This window comes from Trichomycterus rosablanca, chromosome 4 (assembly GCF_030014385.1).
Source record: "Trichomycterus rosablanca isolate fTriRos1 chromosome 4, fTriRos1.hap1, whole genome shotgun sequence".
NCBI lineage: Eukaryota > Metazoa > Chordata > Actinopteri > Siluriformes > Trichomycteridae > Trichomycterus > Trichomycterus rosablanca.
In genome coordinates this window covers 30,847,458-30,872,505 of record NC_085991.1, presented here as the reverse complement: position 1 = coordinate 30,872,505, position 25,048 = coordinate 30,847,458, and the positions used below count along the sequence as shown (strand labels likewise).

Here is a 25,048-nt window from a genome sequence, read left to right as displayed (position 1 = left end):
GACACCTTTACCGGCTAATTGTTATACATATTTACCCTTTTCTTGCTCCCTTTAGCTGGATGGGCTGAGGATCCGTACCCCCCTAGACATTTCTCCAGCCAAGGCCAGAGTGTTCACCAGTGGAGTCAACATGGTGGTGTCCACTGACTTTGGCCTAATCGTCCAGTTTGATGGTGTTCATCATGTGGTGATCACTGTACCTGGAGATTACTTTGACAAGGTATGAAAACATGCTGATGACATTACACAAAAATATAGCTCAATAGCTTCTTCATATGGCTTCAGTGCTCCTTCACTCAAAGTATAATCATGATCCTTTTAGAGTAAAATCAAAATGGCTGTTGTTTGTATCCTAATTTTCTCTATCTCCTATGCTATTGGTAGGTGTGTGGTATGTGTGGTAACTACAATGGGGACTCCAGTGATGACAATTTGATGCCAAACGGCAAACCAGCCAAAGATGTAATTGAGTTGGGCAACAGCTGGAAGGCAGAAGGTGACAGTGACCCAGGGTAAGTGCCTGACATATTCCTTTACAAGAACTTTGGTGTAAATAAACTTAAGTGGTCTGCACAGACCCCTGACCTCAACTGCCCTGAACACTAATGGGGGAATTGGAATTGGATTGTTAATTTCGACCAGTACCTGACCAAATGCTCCTTTCCATACACCCACTTCAAAATCTTGTAAAAAGTCCTTCCAGAATATTGGGATCTGTCCATAAAGGGGAGCAAGTCTATAGCAATGCCATGGATCTGTTTGGCAGAATCAGCCTAGGGTCTAACCCAAAACACTGGGCACAAGGGGGCAATAAACCCTATACAGTGCATATATTATTTGCAGAGCAACACATACTAATTTATTTATAAAGTAGTCATTTGAAGCACCTATTTATGCATATTTAGTGAAAAACCCCACACAAAGGATAACAAACTTATTACAAACAGTGAATTGAGGTCACAATCCAACCCAGGTCCTCAGTATTGTGTGTCGCCCTCAATACTAAAAATGCAGAATGTCATTAAAACTAAAATCTGCTTCAGATTACAGTTTAAAACTTCAACTTTCATTTTTTTTATTTAAAGAAGCATTAAATACGAAAAAGCTAAATCTAAGGGTGGCTAGAAAGGGATTAATTATTCATAGAGTGGATAAATTTAAACCAGTGTAAGACAAGAAAAAGTAGCAGCTGTGCCTGTGAAAGATACTCCTGCTAGCCCACTAACGCTATAAAGACATGATTGGCTATGTCTGAGGGGGGATAGCCGAGACCCCATGATGGATTGGCATTCTGTCAGAGGTGTGTTGCACCCAGTGATTCCAGAAAAACCAGACCCACCGTAAACTTGGATCAAGATAAAGCAGCGGTAAAACATGAACATGAATGTGTAAATCTTCTCTGTATTGCTGTCTTCAAAGATGCCAGCCAGACACACGTCCAGACATCCACCCCAACTGCACAGTAGAGGAAGAGGAGGCCATCAAGGCCCAGTGTGCTAGCATCATTCTGTCTGACCGCTTCAAGCCCTGCCATTCGCTCATCCCTCCTGAGGCTTTCTTGGGGAACTGTATCTATGACATGTGCGAGTATGATGGCATGCAGTCTACGCTGTGTAACAATGTGGAGGCCTATGCTCAGGCCTGTCAGAGTGCCGGCATCACCATTAGCTGGAGGAACACTACCTTCTGTCGTGAGTACATCAAAATAAGCTTGGGCATGACATCTGTCTTTATTGGGTTCTAAATTGGGTCCTGTCATTTTGCTTATGCATTTTTAATCATGTAAAAGGGATGTTGTATTAAGAATATGTAACAGAGGCTGCTCATTTTTGCATTTACTTCCAGCTCTCCCATGCCCACCAAACAGCCACTTCTCTGAATGCACACCCCCATGCCCACCCACCTGTGCCGATCTGTTCCCAATCTTCTGCCCCCTTCCGCCAAATAGTTGTGTTGAAGGCTGCCAGTGCAATGCAGGCTTTGTGCTAAGCGATGACAAGTGTGTACCCTTTTCCAGCTGTGGATGTTTAGACAACAAGAAAGAATACCATGAAGTAAGTAGTGCATGACACATTTCAGTATCTCAGTATTAAATTTATATTTTTACACTGAGCTCTATAATTAGTGATCTGTTTCAGACTCTCATAATATGAGTCAGTTGTAATATGGCATGCATTGCTGTGCTTTATAAAAACTAATACAGTATATATAAATATATATATATTTTTTTCATTTCATTTTTCTTTACCGAATTCCTGGTCAGGGTTGCGACAGGTCCAGTTCCACTGCAAAAGACAAGGCACAAGGCAGAAATACTGTGTAGGCACAGAGTTTCGAACCTGGATCTCAGGAGTAAAGGGCATGTGTAATAAACCGCTGAGCCACCCACGCATCCTGTATACTACAACATGTATCATTTTATTTACAATTTTATGTGAATATTATTTGGAATGAATATAAAGATAAAATATATTGTATCCATTCTAAGCTTAAAGTGAACAAGTTATTAGACAGCTGTTTTTGGGACACCTTTGCTATTTAAATTTATGTTTCAGCCACAACAGTTGCTAACAGGTGTAAAAGCAATTAATAAAGGAAATTATATGCTTCCAACTTTATGGAAGGCCCTTTTCTGTTCCAGCATGACTGTGCCTCTGTGCACAAAGCAAGATTTATAAAGACATTAAAAAAAAGCTTGGTTTAAATAAACTCCAGTGGCCTGCACAAAGCCCTGACCTCAGCCCCACTGAACAGCTTTGGAATGAAATGGAACATCAAGCCATAGCCATACAGCTTTCTCAGAGGATTGTTGCTTTAGCTGATAAGATCACATAAAGTTCACTCTATTTTAATATCATTGTTTTTTTTAATAGGAATGTGCAGCAAGCTAATTGCCAGGTGTCCAAATACTTCTGGCCAGCTTAGTGTCAATGCATTGCTAAGAATGGCCCACCGCTCAGTCCTATTAGGTTCCCTTTTAATTAAATAATGACCGACAGAGGCTGACAAATTCCGTTGTGTTACAGGTTGGAGACTCCTGGGTGACAGAACACTGTGAGCAGAAGTGCACATGCAGTTTAGGAGGAGCGTTGTCCTGCAAGAACTTCCAGTGCGGCTCCAACTCGGTCTGTGCAGTGGACAAAGACGGCGAACGTTACTGCAAACCTGAACGTACGTCATAACTATTAGGAACCTTCCTATCATTGTTTGCCTTTCATTTTTGCTTTGGTTATATCAGATGCATTCCATTCTTTTTTTCCCCAACCACTAGTGAGGGTCATGGGGGGTTTCCTTCACCATCCAATAAAATAGTCTTAGGTGACTGGCTAATCCTAATTGTCCCTATGTCTTAGTGAGAAAGCAGTGTATGCTCATGCTCATTGTGTTTACATGCAATGACCATAAGCAGAAAGATGCAGTTACTAAAATAAAATGGCTAAATACATCAATGATTAATTCCTCCAAAATGCATTTTAATAAGCAAATGCTTTTTGCTTCCTATTCATATTTAAAGGTTTTGACAAGTGCACAATTTCTGGAGATCCACATTACCGTACTTTTGACAAATTCAACCACCACTACCAGGGCCCATACACATACATACTAACCAAGGACCATGATCTACCAAGCTACCTGACACCTCTTACTGTAAGGGGTAAGAATGCCCGCAGAGGTGGCAACAACCGCATCTCCTTCCTGCATGAGATGTATGTGGATGTGTATGGTGTCAGTGTTCACATGCTACAAAAGAAAGGTTTACTGGTAAGAACATTTAAGGATATTTTTAACAATGGGCTAATGGGACAAAATGCACAATTAAAACAAATAAAAACTAGTTAAAAAAAACTTGTTACATTTATTAGTTATGTTGTTATGTAGTTATGTGGGTTTCTCATTTTCAGGTTAATGGTGAACGAGTGTCCCCTCCTCTGAGTCCTAAAGAGGGTATTAAAATTACCTTCAGCTCCCGCTACCTTCAGCTCTCAACTGACTTCGGGCTCACTGTGCGCTTTGACGGCAACATGGCAGGGGGTGAGTGTGAACACAAACGCTGTGTAGCTATGTAGGCTACACATGTCCATCAAGTCACATCTATACATGCAATGTCAGCATTAATCCCTTTCTTCCTTGACAGAGGTGATTCTGCCGAGCACCTACAAGGCACACGTGCGTGGCCTGTGTGGAAACTATGATGATAAATCCAATAACGACTATGTTAAGCCAGATGGCACTATCACCCGCAACCTCAACGAGTTTGGAGACAGCTGGAGAGTGACTGACAGACAGGGGGAGGAGTTCCAAACCTCAGACTTGCCCCGACTCAACCGCCTGCACAGGTGAGTGAAACACTGCCAGACAGGTAATTAGTCACAGATGTTTTTACCTGGTGAACACATTGCACCCCATGCCCAAAGGGCATGTAACACAGTCTACAGAGTAATCATTAAAAACTTGTAAGATACATGTTTGCCATGGGGGTTTTGAGGTTTTACTGATTTCCGGAACACATAAATTGTATGGCCAAAAGTATGTAGACACCCTTTCTAATTGTTAAGTTCTTATATTATAGCTACACCTGTTTCTTAAGGGTGAATAAATGAGTTGGTTGGAACATATTGAAAACTGCTGATCTCCTGGGTTGTCAATGCACAACAGTTTTTTTTAAACAAAAACTATCCAGGGAGATGCAGTTTTATAGCTAGAAATGCCTTGTTGATAAGAGAAATGTGCAAAAATGGTCAGACTGGTTTAATATGGAAGAAATGTTACAGTAACTGTAATAACAACCACATCTAGCAGAAAAACATCTCCCAACAACAAAAGACTAATTTAGGTTTCACATCCGTTTTCATGTTAAAACCATGTCTGGCTGTTCTCTGTATAGTGACAAATACACTGCAGATGAATCTAGGTTTGTTTTGAGCACTTTTTTCTGTATTCCACACTCACATGCAGAAACTCTTATTTCATTCTCTTTCACAGGAGGGATGTGAGAGAGGACCTAGATTCAGGCTTCGAGACTGACGGCTGCTCAGAGGAACAGCTGGTTGAGCTCAATGGGAAGAATCAGTGTGGAGCTTTGAGTGACCCTACAGGACCTTTTGCTGCCTGCCATGCCACTATTCCTACTGATGTGTTCCAGGAGTGAGTACACTAATATAATAAGCTCTGTCAGTATAAAACATTTATGAGCCGTACAAGTTCAGCTGATTAGGAGCATGGTGGTGTGTAAATATCTTAGTCTTTAAAAAAACACTGGAGAGCATACAGTTCTCTGACAGTGTGTGCTTGTGTATGCGTGTTTATTTTGCAGGGACTGTGTATTCGACCTGTGTGCAGAGCAGAGCAATCCCACGCTGCGCTGTCAGAGTTATGCTGTTTACGCCATGGCCTGTCAGGAACAGGGTGTTACGTTAGGCCCTTGGAGAACACAACTGGAGTGTTGTACGTGCCACACACACATAAACACTTACACACGTTTGTGTGCTATGTGCAGTATAGGAGAAACAGCAGCATTGCTGGATTTTTTTATTTTATTTTATCTTCTAGCCACCAAATTAACACATCTACACTATATAGCCAAACATATTAACACATTCCTAATTATTGTTTCAGCCACACCCATTGCTAACATGCGTTTATAATCATATAATCAAGAAATTATATGCTTTCAACTTGGTGGCAACAGTTTTGAGTAGTTATTTTCCAGCATAACTGTTTCCCAGTGCACAAAGCAAAGTCTATTAAGACAAGGTTTGATGAGTTTGGTAAGGAGCCCTGACACTAATCCCACTGAACACCATTGGGATGCATTGGCACTTCAGTGCCTGACTTCATAAATGCTCTTTTGATTGTATGGGCACACACTTAAATTCCCATTCAGTATCCCCTCTTTGGTTGATGGCCAGTGCAATCTCAGACAACAAATAGGTGAGTGGGTGCTGCACATCAAGGACCTGCATTTTATTCTTTCCTCTGCTCTCTAACTGTAGGAAGTTTCCACATCTCCCAACTCCCAGACACATTAGATGGATAGGCTGCTATAAAATCCTCTCAGGTTAACTAAGTTAATGTGTGTTTACTGCCCTGCCTTTATTTAACACCATGTACCTGCTTTCTGGAAATGTAGGGACACCAGATCCACCACAACCCTAAACAGGAAAATTTGGTTAGTAAAAATGAATGAATGAATGAAATACCTTTCTATATGTTTTTTTTTGTTTAGCATTGCCATGTGGTGCCAACAGTAGCTACACTTCCTGTATGACTGCATGCCCGGCGTCATGTGCAGACTTAGCAGCGCCTTCAGAATGTGAGCAGACAACATGTTTAGAGGGTTGTCAGTGCAATCCTGGATTTACTCTGAGTGAAGACGCATGTGTTCCTTTCAGCAAGTGTGGATGCACATATTTGGGGCGCTACTACACCGTGAGTCTCCAGTTATGAGTAGATGTGTATCTGTTATACAGTATGAGTTATTATCAGCAGTTTAAAGTATGTTATTTTTTTAATATATTCTTTCTCTACGTGCATACACAGTTAAAGGAGACGTTTGTGACAGAGGACTGTGCTCAGACTTGTGAATGTACCGCCACTGGTGCTGTTTGTCAACCTAAAGGCTGCACAGATAAACAAGTCTGTACCATCTATTCCACCAAACGAGACTGCTATGACTGTAAGTGCTCCTGATTTAAAACACAGACAATATACTATAAATACCCATAAGGCAGTTGTAGCCTAGCGGTTAAGGTACTGAACTAGTAATCAGAAGGTGTCTGCTAAATGCCAAGAATGTAAATGTACCTGAAACTATGTTAGAGCCATACATTTTAGGTTTAGGTAAATTTGTTTTGTTTTTATTAAAACAGAATAAGAATATGCTTTTTAAATCTAATGTTCTGGGTGTTTTTTTTTGTTTTTTTTTACAGTTGGCCCATGCTCAAGTTCACCATGCCAGAATGGTGGTACCTGTGTTGAATCAGCAAATGTCAGTTACACCTGCATATGTCCAGATGGCTTTAAAGGAATTCATTGTGAGAAGAAAGGTCTAGGTAACCAACACTCTTTTTCTTCAAATAATGGTGAATTTGGGATCAATGTTATTTTAGGAGAAAATAAATAAAATGGGTGTTTTATGATTCTTTCAGAAATTCTTAAAGAAGTGACATTTATGCTGTCTTACTGTTTTAACAGATCAGTCAACAATTATTTTGATTGGAGTGTTAGTACCACTGGCCATCATCATCATCATCACTACAATTGTGTGTGCCTGCAAGAAATCAAGGTATGTCCAAAACTAGAAGCCTTTACTTGGGGTAAAATATCTTCATACCTTGCACATTTAATAACGTCAATTGCATAGCAATATTATTTTCTATTGATGAGTCTTTCATCACCATGTCCATTTTCCACTTCCAATTTTCCCTCAGTGCCACCCATTTTAAATGCTTATTCACATTGCATTATTGATAGTATGGGGCACTAAGTATTCTAATCATAATGTAACTTATAATGACCAAAATGTTTAGTTATACTCAAGAGCTTGAAACAACTGTGTAATTCAGTGATCAAACAGAGAGTTGAGTCTGACTCAGCACAACAACGACCATGAAGTCACATTTAATATGTTGTTTTTTGTGAAATTTAAAATTCTAAAACTATTTTCTCTCCTCAGGCAAAGGAAAGATAGTTATGACACTTCTAGCACTCACAGCTTACCAATGAAATCAAAAGGTATGAGTTAAGTGTTTCAGAGAACTTATCTATATCTATTACTAATCTATAAACTTTCTTTCATCTTGTAATTAATTAAGCTCATATTTCTTTGTCAGATCACCCATATGAAAATCTGGATGGCCGTAAGAAGAGTGCAGACAGCTCTGTGATAACATCATCGAAGTTCTGAAGTGCAGACATTACTTAATTTTTGTATTTATTAAATATTGACCGCAATGCTCAACAATTAGCACAATTTAATTGTGAATATTTCTGTTTAGTAACATTTAGTTTGTAACTTAGTTTAGTAACTTATTTGTAAACTTTACTGTGATTGTTGGTGAAACATGCAATAATGTAACATCTGTATAGCCTGCAATAATAAAATAACTGAATATACAGTGTTGTTCAAAAAAATAGCAGTGATTTTAAAAAAGTGAATAAAGCACAAAATCATTATAATAACTTTTATTTCCATAAATCCAAATGCACTGAAACTATTACACCTTCAATTCTAAATCAAAACATTAACAAAATTTAGCCAGTTTGTGTTGTTTTAGTTATGTTTTCACTTTACTTTAAATTAATGAACTAATATTTAGTGGCATAACAATTGTTTCCGAGATCTGTGTTGCATGGAGTCGACCAACTTCTGGCACCTCTGAACAGGTATTCCAGTCCAGGATGATTAGACTACATTGTAGTCTGACATACTGTCTACAACCACTAGACCCAAAAAGAACAATTTTGCTTTTACCAGTCCACAAAATGTTGAGCCATTTCTCTTTGGAACAGTCAATGTGTTCCTTGGCAAATCTGAACCCATTCAGGACGTCTTTTTCTTAACAACGGGACTTTGCAAGGAGTTCTTGCTGGTAAATTGGCTTCACTTAATCATCTTCTGTACTCACTGGTAACTTCAGATGTTCCTTGATCTTTCTGGAGGTGATCATTGGCTGAGTATTTGCCATTTTGGCTATTCTTCGATCCATTCTAAAAGTAGTTTGACGCTTCCTTCCGCGTCTTTCAGGTTTTGGTTTTCACTTCAAGGCATTTAAGATCATTTTAGCTGAGCCTATCATTTGCTGCACTTCTCTGTATGTTTTTTCCCTCTACAATCAACTTTTTAATCAAAGTACGCTGTTCATCAGAACAATGTCTGGAACCCATTTTACCCTGTATTTCAGAAGGAAATGTGCTATGACCAACCTGTGCAACATTTGCCCCCCTCCTACCTTAAATAAGGGCCAAAATTGACACCCGTTCTTCTGCAGAATGAATGATTTCACCAATTGAACTCCTCGCTGCTTTTATTTTGAACAACCCCCTTTCAATCAATGCTTCAATTACTCAGAATGAGCGGCATGCATGTCCTAATTGTTGGGTTTGTTTTGTTTTCATTACTCTACTACACTTTCAAGTAAACGTTCTGCTATGTAGAAATAGCATTTCTACTAAAAACAGTGATTTATCAGGTTAATGGTGTTGGACTGCTATTTTTTTTAACACCACTGTACATATATAACATGTAAGTTATTTTGATAAGAAAGTGCATCCACAATGGCCAAATCTATTTATTCAGTCTTCAGGATCAGTACCACAACATGTCATGAATGTCACATTTTTACAAACTTTAAACACATTTTGTGATTTAAACACTTTAAATAACAGGGTTGACAACCAAAATCCACAAAAACAAATAAGGTCAGACCACTTAAAAATAAAATAAAAACAGAACAAACAATAAGTTAAAGAAACTGCAATAAAGTGCTTAGATGAATTTAAACAATTGTTACATAATGATCTAATCCATATGATTAAATGTACCAGTTTCATTCCTACAATTAAAAAAACTCTAAAAACTACGTAAAATACTAAGAGCACTACTTACAGTTGAGTGCAAAAGTCAGTTTACATACCAAACCTGGTTTAAAGAGGAAATTCAATTATTTTAAATAGCTGCTCTATTGTAATTAGGCTTGCTATCAAACTAAAGTGCTCAAAGGAAACCTGATGAAGGATCAAAAGGTTCCTCTGAACTCATGTTGCTGTGTGGCACCCACTGTGCACCCAGTTGTATGTACATCTCTAATAATATACAGTAAGATTGTTAGATAGACTAAAGTCTAGCATATAGGTTATCAGATATTTTCTATATCAGATGCAACTGACATTTTGAAGACATTTTTGTTTAGCTGTAAGAGTATGTAAACTTTTGCACTCAACTATATGAAGTAACTTCAAGTATGCTAAACCCGATGGAAAAAGCTTGACTAAGTACTATTTGCTAAATATTATTAAAAATGAATAAATACAAACAGAAAATAGCTTTTTTACCCAACACAGCAAACATGGTGAAAAATAAAGACATTCTTACAAAACAACAAGCTGGATTCAGTGACAAGTAAACCATGTGCAGTGAGGATTTAAAACTTCAACTGAAATCTGAGAATCACAGTGCTGACAGTGAAATAAAAAAGACCATTATATTTTCACATAAGACATGGTATTAAATAACATTTAAGCCTCATTTTAGGTCATTATTCTAGAAACATGACCCCTGAGAACTGTAGGATTCTAAACATGTAAGTTAGCTTTAAAACATGAACGTCCTCATACAAGCATGAATGTTAATGTCATCGTTGACCATTCAGAAATCAATTTTGACCTAATTGCAATGTTGAGTCTGCTGTAAGGCTGCTGTTCGATTATCAATACATCTGCACCCCAAAGGATGGTACAGCATCAATACACACAGACGAATAACACAGAGCTGGAGGCATGGAATTGTAATGGGATGGAAAAAATTAAATTAGGAACCAGCAAGCTGAGCCATCGTCAGTGTGGTTAGAAACAAATACAAAGTGCAAGTAAGATAATCTTGTTAGTGCTGACATGAGGTTCGTTCTGTTCTGAGGAGTTGATTTGACAATGCCAACCACAAACGACATCTGCATTCACATGCCTGAAATGGCAAGTAAATGCCAGTTATCCAACACAAAGCCCACAGTTTGCTTGAGGGCATGAGATGGTATTTGTGTGTGGTAGATTAAGTGTGGTTGTAAAATTGACTGAATTGTCGCTTTAAAAAAAACCCTGCAAAAACTGGAATGATCATAGGAGTAGACATTACAGTAGTTTACTTCATGTTCCATTAAAACAATCATTCATAAATACAAACTGTTATACACTTCAATATCAGTAGCACTATATAGGCATCCATTTCATCAAGACAACAGTTCATCTAATTTAGCTAACAGGTAAATTAGGACATTTAATTAGGCCAACAGTTGAATGTGGAAATTTCTAGGAGCAACAAAAGCCCAGTCATAAAGTGGCTGATCATTCTCAGATTGGGAATGTTAAGTACTGAAGCATGAGCATCTGGGAACTGTCTGTCTTCATGAACAAGTTCCAAACTGCCTCTGGAAGCAGTATCAGCACTATAAATGTTTATACACAGCTTTAAGTATTTGGTTTCCATGGCAAAGAGCTGCACACAAGACAAATATACTGTATGTGATGTCTGGTCTGATGTAAAACACAATGCTATTAAACTTTAGAGTACTAAACTACACTCCAGTACCTTGCAGAGGGACAAATGAATCTAAATTTGTTGGGTGCCTGAGTTTCTTAGTTCCAGTGATCAGTGATAATGTTACAGCTACACATTCTAGAGAAATGTGCACCTTCAACTAGCACAGTTCTAGAAAGGCTCCAGTTTCAGCATGACTATACCCAGTACAAAACCTACTAAAATGAGGTAAATAAAGACACAGATTGTCAAGTCTGGTGTGAAAAAATTAAGAGTAAAATTTAACATTTAAATAATGCCTTAAGTTATGGCCCCATAAAATGAATTTCAATTATTTAACAGGCGACTTTGTTTTAAATAAGGCAACTTGTTTTCTGTTAGTTCTGAAGAGTAAAAGAAACTAAAAAAGAAATGAACCCAATATTCTGAAAATGTGGGACATTTTGTAAAATGCAATTTTAAAACTGTGATTTGGTCATTCTCTTGGCTAACTAACTTGACTGTAGTTTGTAAACTAAAAAAAAACAATACTTGATGCCTGTAACCCACTCAAAGAAAGTTGGAACGGGGCAAAATAAGAGTAAAACTACATAAAATATTCAGAGTTTACATTCCACAATAAGGAGGTTGATTGATAACAGGTGAGGGTATTATAATAAAAAAGGCCATCAAGGGCTTTGTCTTTGCCAGCAAAGATGGGTCTTGGTCACCACTGCCAAACTGTCAATGAGTTTAAAAACATTACTCAGTGCAAGACTGCAAATCTTCTACTACTGAGGCCTTAATTTCACCTCGGGATTAATGAAGTATGTATGTATGTATGTATGTGTCTGTCTATCAATTGATCTATCGATCTATTGATCTATCGATCTATCGATCCATCCATCCATCCATCCATCCATCGACTATACATAATATTTTTTATAGATTCGGGAAACCAGAGAAATCTGGGCAAGCCATGAGCCCACCAAGCCACCGTGCCACCTAAAGGTTCAAGAGAATTAAGAATTTACTGATTTTTGTTTTTATTGCATTTTACAAAATGTCCGAACTTTTCTGAAAATATGGTTTATAAATAAAATCCCTGCAGTAAAATTCTAATTCTATTTAAAAAGCCTTTCCAGAGCATTGGAGGCTCCGTGGAGTCAAAACAGTGCTATTTAATATAGAAGGTTACACACACTGGAACATACTCAGTAGATTCAGGGTAAAACACAACTGCATAAAGTGATTTTGACTCTTAAAATCAACCTTTGTCAGTCATCAATAAACGTCCAGAAAAAGGCAAAAGTTGGTGCCACACCTCTTGCATGATGTAAAACTGTGGCTGAAATAATATGACCAAACTGACTCAGTAGTAGCACTTGAGCTTCTGACATTAAAATGTCCTGTTTTCTATTAGTAGCTTATATTAAAATCTAAATAATATATGGAAATACATGGACTTAACAGAAATGATTTTAGAAATAAAAACTAACATAAAGGATTGTTCTGTCATCAGAAGGATAGACATCAATGCAGTTATTACAACTGCAATAAATAAATACAATTGTTTACATTCAAGAATTAAAAATACATCCACTGGCAGAAGTCAGTAGAATAGCATACTGTAATACAGAGTATAGTCAGTAAACACTGACTTACAACGTTTCTGAAGACACATTCAGTCAGGTAAACTGTCACTTCCGAGGAGCCCATGTGTGTCTTCAAAAATCATCTTTACCCAGTGCACTGCTGAATTAAACATACAGCACAAATGTAAGTATTCTGTTACTTGTCTTTCCACCTGCCCATCAGAAATCAGTCAAACTGAGCTGAAAAGATGCTGAAATGTAATGCACAGCATGTAAACAAAGTGTGTAGGAACAAATAAAAAACTGATCTTATATTAAACTAAAACACCCTGTGTTTGCCACATTAACAATAACATTGAATGTTTAACTATTGCCATTATGTCAAAAAAAAAGTTATACAATGAGCAACTTACCGTGACTATAATTTCCACATTATTTTAAATTCCAGTGTGCTAATTTTAATTCTACCCAGTGTACGTGCATCTGTCTGTGTGTGTGTGTGAATCAGTATGTGTGCATGTGTGTTTGTATGCTTAGCTGTGTGAATCGAGGACTAGCACTTTGCACTCGCGCTTGGCAATCTTGTCAAGTGATAGAATGCTCCGCTCAGGTGGGAGGTAGAGTGGCCGACCAACAGGTGAACCAACAGGAGGAGTGATGGCACGCCGCTCCATAACACTGCCTGTCCTGTAATGAAAGGAACAAGGATGAGGTAATCTGATAAACACAACAAATTTGATTCTTGTTTTGCCATACGTCATTCTTTTTGCCCTTTTTTACTGTTTGTGCTAAATGTTTTTTAATTGTTTGTAGTTTCTTACTACTGCCCTCTAGAATGATACCTTATTTAATGTGCACACACTCATACCTGGTAAGGTGGGATTTGGAGGGTTGCTGATGGGAGAAGGACTGTGACCGTCCAAGGCTCAGACTGGCTTGGTGTCGGTCCAGAATGTCCCGGACAGCAGGACTGGATGGACTGTTCTTACGGGAGAGAGGACGTGCTTCAGGGGGAGGGTTTGAAACAGATGCTGTAAACTGCAGCTTCAGTTTCATGTGCTGACTTAGCTGGGGGGAAATGAAAGGAAAATTAGGGAATTAGTGCCAGACATCTCAACAGCAGATCTATTTGTAACTACTTAAGCTGGGGTAGTTGTAGTTACTTACAAAAACTAAAAAATTAACTAAAAACTTCTCCTGAAATCATGTAAATAAATTGCTTTACTTATCAATTACAAATTCTAAGTTATAATTCACTTGGTAATAGAAAGAAAAAGTAATCAGATTATCGTTATCCATTAATTTGTACTGAATTACCTCCTAAACATTTGCATCTGTAAATATGTCATTAATTGCTTTTTATATATTTTAACCTAAAGAAAGTCAGACACCTGGCTAATAATCTGTCACCAGAAGACAGACATTATTAATAGATCCAGATAATCTATAGAAACCACACTGAAAACCAATATTTTAAAAAATCCAACAGTTGGTGTCCTCTGTTCCCAAACAACGACATAATATTGTTAAAAGATGAAGTGATTTAATACAGTGTTCAACATGCCCCTGTCCCAACCTTTTTTGGAATATGTTGCAGCCATTACAATTAGAATGAGTGTATATATTAAAAACAAACAAAAAATCTGATTAGATTAAATATTAAATATGTTGTCCTTGTGCTATTAATAAAATTCAGGTCAACAGGGCTGTGCAATTGATATTCCTATGTTTTACTTACATTTAGTGTTTAAACCATTTTTGAAATTGGGTTTGTATTAGCATTAAGCTTAGAATCAAACAACAAAACAACTTTAAGAACAAGATCAAGAATAGATCAAATGATAGTCATAGCCCACATTACATATATAACATTTGCTGTTAATTTTATCAGTTGATTCCAAATTTACATTGCACCATTAAACAGAAATTCATCATGTTACAAGATATCAAACATTTTTCATGAAAAACCTGTTACACCTCATGTAATGTGGAATAAATACTGCATACAAGCAATCCTAATGTAATGAAATGACATTAAAAACTCAACTTTGTTTACCCAAACTCAGTGAGGGACTATTCTACCAGGTCTTAAATCAGAGGACTTAAGTGTTATCATGTGTTTCCAATAATTACAGGTAAAGAGGTCTTCCAGAAAAAGAGTCCAGAAGTCATATTGACAATAGTCTGATTGTCAAGGTACCATGCAGTCAGATGGTGAAGATGTTCATCTTCAAGTAGATTTGTAGTAGCATCTGTACATTAATATTTTACAAATCGCTTCTTCACATGTTTATCTTAATACACAAAATATAAAGCAGTTAAGGCCTTTTAATACCTGTAATAATGGGATCTAATAGATTTCACTCATGTGCCAACAAAACATTACTAAAATAAACATAAAGTACACATGCTGAGCTGACTGAGCCACCTTATTAAAAACAGTTATGTTTGCAGAGAATATCCAGTTAAACGTTATTGTGTAAAAAGTTTTTGAAACACACACATTACCTCAAAAAGACCTGCTTTGAGGATCTGAAAAGCCACAGACACAGAAATGGTGCTGCCTTTCCGACAGTAACCAAGGTTACTAAGAGGAGAATGGCAAACTACTGCACTCACTGCAGGGTCTTCCTTCTGTCCACGACCTGAAAGGAAAAGATGAACAAAATACAATAATTGCAAGGCAGTTAACCCAAGCTCACTTCAAAGTCAACTAAAACTTGGTAAGGAATCCGTCCTTGAATATCTTGGTGTGGCCTTCTCAATCTTCAGATTTAAATACCATTGAGAATCTTTGATTAAGGAATTAAGAGAAATCAGTTGCAACATGCAAGCTATCAAACCTCAATGAGCTGGAAGCTTTTAAATGAGAAGAACGAGTAAAGATTCCACAAGACAGGCATTAGCAGGCATCAAAATTGCTTGCATGTATCAATAAATATAAATAAATAAGGAGACATGTTGTTGTATATTTTCATTTTAATTCTATACAAATCTCTATATTACCTTTTAAGATGAAGGGGGTTAAGTATTTCTGAAACTTTCATAGATAATAAAATGTAGGCATTATTATAATTATTTGTTTTTAGAGCCAAAACTAATTTGTAAATGCTGTCTGCATGAGTAAAATTCACCAGATTATATGTAGTGAAAACTTTGTCTATTAATTATTTAAACTTCCAACTCCCCACTTTTTGCTATACTCATATTTATTATTTCTAAATAAGCCCAATTTCCACCTTTTTTAATCTACTTACAACTGTCATCTGTCTACAATCATATCAGCTATAAACCTCTACCGTCTTTCTCCTCACCCTCAGGTGTCCAGACGAGCCGTACAGCCAAAAAGTCCTGCAGGTTGTTGAGGAGTGTGTAGCGTACCCTGAAGTGCTCATGGGCTCTTACAGAACTGGGGCAGCTAGCAGTCATGATGAAGTGGGGCCGGTCCAGTCTGATGCTGGGCACACTATAATGTGTGTAAATAGAGTTGGTAAAAGGAAGCTTGGGAGTGGACCATTGCAAGACTGCTACCAGTGGCACCTCAAGACCCTGCAACAAACACATTCATCCTTGTTAAAAGCAACACCATCCAAATTATCACATATTAAAGGAGGCAACATTTTTACAACAACCCTAAAACCAGCTTTGCAGTGACTTCTATTTTATTGAGCTGATTATATACAAGAATGAAATCACACAGTTTAAATTGTCTGTAGCCTAACGTTTAAATCTAAGTAGCATACATTAAATGTAGTTTAACATTTTATGTGTATAAATTGCTATGTAAATATAATGTAAGACCTTAAATCTGGAACTATCATTAACATGACCTCTTTAATTGGCCTACAACATGGGCCTTTCCTGACAGACTTTCTTACTTTTGTCACTTCAATCCCAATTTTTGTGTTTCTGAATAACTCAGACCAAGTAAATAGGTAAAAGCCTCCAGCATAACATTCATTTTTTATAATTTAATATGAACATGTACACTAAACATGCACACTAAATAGTATAAGCAGCAGCTGTTAAATTTTCAATTGTTTTGCATTGGAAATGTTTTATCAAAGGATTATTTATTTTATTTATTTATTAGGATTTTAACGTCATGTTTTTCACACTTTGGTTACATTCATGACAGTACAGGTAGTTACTGGTTACACAAGACTAATCAGTTCACAAGTTTAACGTCAAACACAGTCATGGACAATTTTGTATCTCCAATTCACCTCACTTGTATGTCTTTGGACTGTGGGAGGAAACTGGAGCTCCCGGAGGAAACCCACACAGACAAGGGGAGAACATGCAAACTCCACACAGAAAGGACCCAGACCGCCCCACCTGGGGATCGAACCCAAGACCTTCTTGCTGTGTTATCAAATGATTATACTGCTGAATTTGTCAAACCATTACATATTTTGATCTGTACTAGGGATGTTAATGATTAACAGGTTATCTGATTACCAACAGAGAAGTTATTGTTTGATCAATGCCGTCAGTTAAAATGTTGTTTAAAATAGTTTCCAACAGTTGATGTTTGATTTGATCTGGAAGCAAAGCTACAGATCTCTACATACAGTACAGAGGTCAGACTGCTGATTAACTCTGTTTAGAACTGTTCACATAGTAATTTAGTGCTGTCATTCCAATCCAAACAGAAAAAAGTTCATGTGTTATTTAAATCATCAATGACAGAACTATGCATTAAATTCACAAATAATGAAGCAGCATAAACTTTGCACACATGAATCCATGTGTGACATAATTAGTTTACAAAAATGAATTGTATTTTTTGCATCATATGACAGTATAAAGGTCGATCGTTTGTGATCATGTTAATACAATAATAACACTTAGGTTGTCAAGAAGAGCTTTAATTTACTAATTGCATCTCTTATATTTTATTAGCATGTTTAGTTAGCACTTGTAGTGGACTGTTGGTCACCAACTTATTCTCATCTTACTGTTCTGTATTCCTGCCACCTTTACCAGGTTACATAGTTTGCCATTAAATAAAGACTTGTTCATATGAAACATTGTGATGTGGTTTATATTTTAGTTAAACACTCAAAGTTCCCAGTATACAATCATCATATGATGGTCGATTATTAGTTAAAAGAAACTGGCAAAATTTGCATCCCTAGTCCCTATTTTTTATGAAAAAAGGAAAGAAAACACTAATATGGTTGGTATATTAAAGACAATATGATCCTGTTAACGGAATTTCAAGCATAGAAATATATTTGAATTAAGTTTGTGTATTAAGCAGTAGTGAGTACAAATTCAATAAGTGTTGGCTTTATAAATTGGCACTTCTAGTTTCAGTGCTTGCTTAAGGATGAGGAGGAAACCTCGACCAATCTCATCTGAACAGCTCAACTTGGCATCAGTAATACATCAGTTAATAACAAGACAGAATGGCATTTTTTACGGCAAATAAATACATACATACAACTAAAGCTACTTCTATTATTGACAGCTTCTTATGATTACAAATAATAATTCCATACTGTCAGTATTTGTTTTTATTACTATTATCATGATTTTTGTTTTTGTCATTCAATTTCTATTAAAAAGAATGAGCACAGTACTAGTACAGTAAACATACACTTCCAATAAATAGAACAGGATTGCACCTGTAGAGGATTACCTCACATTACCATGTAAAACTAACTTTATCCTATTAGAATTATAGCCTAGTAACATGCTTTGCAAAACATTAAAGTACTGTAGTGTAGTTATATAATGAAATCAGATGTTAGGTTAAACTTTTCAATGCATTTAAGTGCTTTGTATCGTGACATTAATATGTCAGTAGAAAGAGACAAACAGGAAAATTTATATAACAATCTAATGTGTCCAAATAAAGAATATTTACAGTTCAGTATTATTATTATTAGTCTAAACACAAGTTTTCATGACTATTTTTGCTCAGACCTCATTGGAGTCATCTTGGGCCTGGTCACTGAGGTGCAGCTGAAACAGGAAGTTTTGCTGCTCCAGAGCACTGAGCGTACTGGGAAGATGACTAGACTCGCTGTCCATTCTGTAGAAGGATGCCATGGCAACCTCACCTGACTGATGGCTAAAGAAGAGAAGTAAGAATAAATATTTTAAACCAATAATAACACAACACTCAGTCAAAAGTCCAAAGGCATCAATATTCCTTCTTCTGCTTTTTACTATACTGCTTTCACTTTCATAAAAATATATACAAAATTATTTTCCTCAAACAATGATTTGTCTTCTCACACAAATTTTGTGTGATCAAAACAGTTGAAAGCTTTGCGGTAATCAGTGAAGCACATGTTTACTTCCTTTAGGGTACATCTGTGATGATACACACATCTCTTGTTCTTCTGCCTGTTCTGAATCGTACTTGCACATCTGGCAGCTCTCTTTCAATCTCAAGGCTTTAGTCTGCATTGAATCAGTATAATTTTACTAGCATATGAGATGAAGGATATTGAACAACAATTTACTCACTCTTTGTATCTTTTCTTTGGTATTGGTGCAGTAAAAAAGCATTTACCCCATCCCAATTACTTCTATTTCTGCATATATGCAACACTTACATGTTTTAGGTAATCAAACTGTCTTTAATATTAGACAAAGAGAACCCAGGTAAACACAAATGCTTTCTGTATTTATATAAAGCTTTCACTAAACAGATATTGGTAAGTTGGCAGTCCGGTCTTATCCAGGTGGGGGATGGGCACATTGTACTAGGGCCAGTCTTGATTTTATGAAGTAATCAAGCCAAGTTTCTGTTTCTGCAGGTGCTAAACACAAGTGCATAGAACATTTTTTATTTACTACAGAAGAGTGTATTTCATACCACACATTGTCAACCAGCAGCACAGAGCCATCAGGCATCATGGGTAAATACGAGGCATTAAAGTTGGGCAGGATTCGGACATCATGGATGCACACGTCCTCCTGAGAGCTTCCGTTTAACACTAAAACACAAACAGGATGTAGACTCAGACACAGGAAGTATGAGAAGCGACACAGAGAACTGAGGTCTAAGAAAGACAACCACCGATGTGTGGTGATGGTTAGATGTATTATTTTTATACAAAACACCCTAGCTAAGAAACTGAAGCTTATTATTCATGGCTGCACCATAACTTACCTACAAAATGTTATACTTACCTAGTTTATGATGCCACTGTAATAACCTTCACCCCTTTAGAAGGAATTTGCCTTTGGGAAGGCAAAAGAGCATTTGTGCTGTCAGGCACTGATGTTGGATGAGATTGGGTGGCTCACAATAAACATTTTAATTTATCTCAGGGGTAATTAATATGGCAGAAGTCACTTGGAAGCATAAAATGTATTTTAAGCATCTTAATGTCATACACCTGTTAGCAGAGAGTGAGGCTGAAACACCTAAATAGTTAGAAGGACTGTATTATACATTTGGCCATATACTGCATGTCATATGAGCCATAAAACTATTTTATATTAGCCAGTTTTTGTTGGCATGTTCTTTTGCAAATTCAGAACTTGAGAGGCATTACGTTAAGAGCCACGCAACTGGTAACAGCAGTGCCTGCGTTCCAGGGGTTTGAATCCCAGAGTGGGCTAATACAAAAGGTGCATTATGTTATGTAAACCTAGCCATTGCTGTGACACATATCAGTGCGGCAAATCAAATATGTAGATGAATGACCTGCTGTATAACCCCTAACAAAACCACTAACAAAATAACCCCTAAAATAACCCCTAACAAAAACTGCCGAAAGGTTCATTCATTGATTTTGTATGTCTAGTTTTCAAGTGCTGGTCAAAAACAGCTGTTTTAGCTGTTTATATAGCTGATCATTAGCTGTTAGCTGTTCAAATATTTTGAATTGCAGTAAATTAAAAGTAAATCCTTATTAAGCAGTTACAGAAGACCATTATGGCACAAGATCATCTGAAAAATACCTTTGAGAACAGTCAGGTGTCTGCCAGACACAGTCATCTGCTGACACTTCACAGTGGGAGGAGGGAGGACGTTTAGGGTGGTGCTGACTAAAGGTAGAAAACCAGAAAAAGGGTGAAAAATAACTGAATATTTATGTCTTCAATTAAAAGTACACTGGAACATGGTAGAGTGGTACCCACCCTGGGCTTTGAAGGTGTTAAGGTCCTGGCGGAAGGTTTGACAAGGGCTCTTCTGTTGAAGAATGCTGAGGTAGCCATGTTCTTGGATCTCAGCCTTCTCCTCTTCCTGCTTCCACACTGTCACTATGATCTGGAGAGGACACAGGCAATCAAAAAATGCACAAACTATAAAACACATGCTTGCATTAAGTACAGCAAGCTGAGAAAGAAAAACAGCTATAGCTATAATAGTTCACTTGTTTCTGAAGAGTTCTATTATCTCTGACCCAAAAATGTCCTTCATTCATCTTCATATTTCCTGATCTCACTGGTACTGAGCTAAAAAGCTACATTGAAAGCAAACTGGATTTAACATACAGTATGTTTAGTCCATTCACTGACAATACTTTATTGTTAATCATGCATGTGATATGCAATATCGCGGTTTTAGTAATACAAAGTGTATAATGATCATGCGCTTCATAGGTGAAACACAATACAGGAAAATGTGTCACATCCCTCAACGGTAAGGAACAGTCTGTCTTCTGCTACTGCACAAGTAGGCCTTCAATTATATAGAGTGTGGACTTAAGTAGTGTAAACACAAACCCATATTAAAGAAATGCAATTAAAAGCATGTATATCCAAACAGATAATCATGGTATACAGCATATAGCAAGTCCCAACTTAGCTCATTACACAAGGTGATAAAAAAATTAATTCATCTTTACTCACAGATGCAACACACTATAATTAAGGATCAAATGTGCACAATATAATCAAAGGTATGTAGACATCCCTTTTAGCCACACCCATTGCTTACGGGTGTATAAAATAAATGATTAGTGCTCCTAAGAACACCATCAATACATAGTTTGACATTTTCATGTGCAGAAACTGCAGTAGCAGTATAATGCACTGACTTTCACCATATTCAACACCTTTTAAATAATTTGGAATGTCAGTTGCTTGCCAGGACTTCTCATCGTACATCAGTGTGTGTATTACTACATGGGCACAAATTCCTACAGACACAGTAAAGCTGCCCTAGAAGAGTAGAGGCTGTTATAGCCACAAAAATAGTCTATATTGCTGGGATGTCCAGGTTTCCACAAAATTACTAGCAATATACTGTCCATTAAAAATGATTAATAATGTTAAAAATACAAACAGCCTGCTGGCAACTTACATTCATGCATTTCTCCTATGAATGACAATGATATGTTTCTCTCACCTTTACTTTGAGTGTGCTGACAGGCAGTTTATCCAAGGACACAGTCAGAGGGAAGATGACTTCATCATTGAGAACCACCGGCTCATCTACAGGTGACTAAACAACAAAGCAAAGGTCAGAGACAATACAAGAGGCAATATGTGGAGAAAATACACACCATACCCTGCTTTTTAAAGATTTTGACCTGTTACTTGGCATTGAGTGTGACACTTAGACAAGGTTTGCACAAAAGGGTGTGACTACATAGACAGCAATGCAAACACCAAACTATAACAAGCCTAGTATAAGAAAGCTGTGCTCATTCCTTAATGATGTACCTTTTTTCCATAAACAACACATGCTTTTTATTTAAGCTTTTGGTCTATGTGTCTAAGTGACTTATTAGTGCAATTGCTAATAGCCAAATTAAAAATGACTTTAGTTGGCTACATAAAACACTACCCTATGTAGTGCATGGACATGTACAAACTAGAAATTCAGGATCACCACCAAGACAATTTATTTTCATTAATTAGCTGTGTTATCATGTAAAAAAAAAAAAATAGACCAACTAACTGATAATGAAATCTGTTGCAAATGTTTAGTGATTTCATTAATTAGTAGTTTCAGCCCCAATAAATAAATAATAAATAAAATATTAAATAGATAAATAATACATTATAATAAAGTGTGATATCTTTGTGGATTTTAGAGAACTTTGTATATTAGGGATTGTTGCCTAACACAGCATTCCACTTAACACCCAGTAAAATAATCCTAAAATGCCCCTTTTCACTAAGTCAGCACCTCTCTGCTGTCATGTATGTGGCGAATTCATACAACCTACTTTACAAACCCATGTCTGACAGCCTTCTGAAAGCTGAATAACCCAGTTATTCCTCAGGTATCACACAGACATGTCACATTTTTCAGACAAATCTTCAAAAGTCATGTCATTGAGCTAGGTCAGATAAACAAACTTTTACACATACTTGTAAGGTACACCTATTTCATGAAAGACTTCAGTGATTTCTGAAGCTGTTTTGTTCATAATACTAGTAATAATAACTTTTCTAAAAAAAAAAATTGTAAAAAAAGTGATGTGAAGTTAATGGTATTACAAGGGATTTCATTTTAAGGTTCTGGGTAATAAACAGGATTCAGATTTATGCAGTTACGCATGGTCCTGTTTAAGTTTTTACATATTATAGGTGTTACAAAGAGGTATGTTTGTTGCCATTACACAAAGTTTGATGTATGCAGTTTAAGGCATTACACAGGGTTCTGGTTAAGGTTCTGTCTTATGGTATAACACAAGAGTTTAACTGTTGCACAGGGTTTAACTGTTGCACACTGTTGCATTACACATGCTCTTATTTTATGTAGTTCTGTTTTAAAATTCAGGGGTCTATTTGAAGGCATTACAAAGGATTCTTTTTTTTTTTATTAACAGAGTTGTTTAAGGGGATCACAAAGGGTTATACTGATAGAAATTACATGTTCTGTTTCATGGCATCACAAAAAGTTTTGATTTATTGTCTCACACACGGGTTTGGTTTTGGCATTGCACAGGTTTCTGTTAGCATTACAGAGGATTTATACTTTAACACAGAGTTATGTTTTATGCAAAGCATTTCACAAGGTTTTGTTTCATGACATCACAAAGCGTTTTGTGGCATTACAAAGACTTTTGTTTTATGGCATCACAATGAATTCTGCTTTATGACATCACAAATAAATTTGTTTATGGCATTATGACAACACAAAGGGTTTTGTTTTATGGTTTTATGGCATTACAAAAAGATCTATATTATGAAATTACAAAGAGTTCTGATTTATGACATCACAAAGGTTTTGTGGCATTACAAATAATTTTGTTTTATGGTATCACAAAGATTTTACTGTGTAAAATTACACGTTGTGTTTTATGGCATCACAAAAGGTTTTGTTCTATTGTTTTACACAGGGTCTGGTATAAGAACAACTTGTTTTATGGCATCACAAATAAATTTGCTTCATGACATCACAAATAAATTTGTTTATGCCATTATGACATCACAAAGGGACATTTGTTTTATGGCATTACAAAGAGTTCTATATTATGAATTTAGACAGGGTGTTGTTTATGGCAGTACACAGAATCCTGTTTTATAAAATTAGTTACATTTCTGTTTTACAGCATTGAACAAAATGTTGTTTTAAGGTGTAAATAAGGTTGTGGTGTAGGGGACAGCGGATTCTGCTGCTGCATTCTGTCGTTATGCTGTTACACACCTGCACTGGTGCTCTGCGGAAATCCCTGGCGCCGTTACCCGGGTTGTTGTGGATGAGAAGCGGCTTGCACTCACTAAATCCTCGGTGTATGTGGGCTTCTCTGGACGTGCTGTTAGCTGCTCCAGGAGCGTCTTCATCGCTCTCTTCCTCCTCAGCACCTTCCCCGGTATAGTCTCTCCCCCGCGCCCTGCTCTCCCCCGGACACACGCTGGCAAGTGCACGCAGCGACGTGGCCAGTTCCCTCCAGCAGCGACCGCTTGTAGAGGATCCGAATCCACCGGAGCCACTCTGGGAGCGCAGCACCAGCAGAAAGCGCACAGTCTCACCCAGGTAAAGATGACTGCGCCGCGGGAGGGTGCGGTACCTGGCCGGGTCCGACAGGTCTGAAATAGGCACCGCGGGGAAATACATGAAATACTCGCACTGCGATTCCATCATCAGAACCATGACTGGGTTGTTATCACTGCAACACCAGCCAGCTACTGTAGCTAGGCTAATAGATCTAGGTAGATGTTTAACTATCTGGGGGAAACACCTTATTCCTTCACAGAGGCACTTAAATCCACCTGGTTCGTGTGTTGCACAGCTCTTTATACATCCTAATTATTCCGAATAAAGAAATTATAAATGCATCCTGTTTTGTGACAT

General features: G+C 37.1%; 2 protein-coding genes across 2 annotated transcripts in view; one reads left to right on the top strand and one right to left on the bottom strand.

Moving 5' to 3' along the window:
• Positions 1-8,115, top strand: part of zanl (zonadhesin, like) — a 51,149-nt gene extending 43,034 nt beyond the window's left edge. The window contains exons 88-103 of the mRNA XM_062993563.1: positions 56-220; positions 385-512; positions 1,420-1,691; positions 1,846-2,054; positions 3,027-3,171; positions 3,515-3,762; positions 3,903-4,032; positions 4,136-4,337; positions 4,984-5,145; positions 5,315-5,445; positions 6,227-6,429; positions 6,541-6,676; positions 6,930-7,052; positions 7,195-7,285; positions 7,676-7,734; positions 7,833-8,115. Of these exons, the coding sequence (XP_062849633.1) occupies positions 56-220; positions 385-512; positions 1,420-1,691; positions 1,846-2,054; positions 3,027-3,171; positions 3,515-3,762; positions 3,903-4,032; positions 4,136-4,337; positions 4,984-5,145; positions 5,315-5,445; positions 6,227-6,429; positions 6,541-6,676; positions 6,930-7,052; positions 7,195-7,285; positions 7,676-7,734; positions 7,833-7,906 (2,478 nt within the window). The 3' untranslated portion in view covers positions 7,907-8,115. The remainder of the gene's footprint in view (positions 1-55; positions 221-384; positions 513-1,419; positions 1,692-1,845; positions 2,055-3,026; positions 3,172-3,514; positions 3,763-3,902; positions 4,033-4,135; positions 4,338-4,983; positions 5,146-5,314; positions 5,446-6,226; positions 6,430-6,540; positions 6,677-6,929; positions 7,053-7,194; positions 7,286-7,675; positions 7,735-7,832) is intronic.
• A 4,646-nt stretch (positions 8,116-12,761) lies between these two features.
• On the bottom strand, positions 12,762-24,902 carry trappc14 (trafficking protein particle complex subunit 14). Its single transcript, XM_062994163.1, has 10 exons — positions 24,401-24,902; positions 22,148-22,243; positions 20,935-21,064; positions 20,755-20,841; positions 19,661-19,781; positions 18,760-18,907; positions 16,119-16,374; positions 15,334-15,452; positions 13,694-13,893; positions 12,762-13,512 (listed from the first exon to the last, which is right to left on the bottom strand). Exons 1-10 carry the CDS (start codon positions 24,845-24,847, stop codon positions 13,359-13,361), a joined length of 1,758 nt encoding a protein of 585 aa, XP_062850233.1. The 5' UTR covers positions 24,848-24,902; the 3' UTR covers positions 12,762-13,358.
• Between the last annotated feature and the right edge of the window lie 146 nt (positions 24,903-25,048).

Coding starts and splice junctions, on each gene's coding strand:
- trappc14 (XM_062994163.1), bottom strand. CDS start 24,847: ATGGTTCTGATGATGGAATCGCAGTGCGAGTATTTCATGTATTTCCCC. Junction 16,375..18,759: donor CCCAAGATGACTCCAATGAG/GTCTGAGCAAAA, acceptor TGTTTGTTGCAG/GGTCTTGAGGTGCCACTGGT. Junction 13,513..13,693: donor TCCAAATCCCACCTTACCAG/GTATGAGTGTGT, acceptor CTTTCATTACAG/GACAGGCAGTGTTATGGAGC.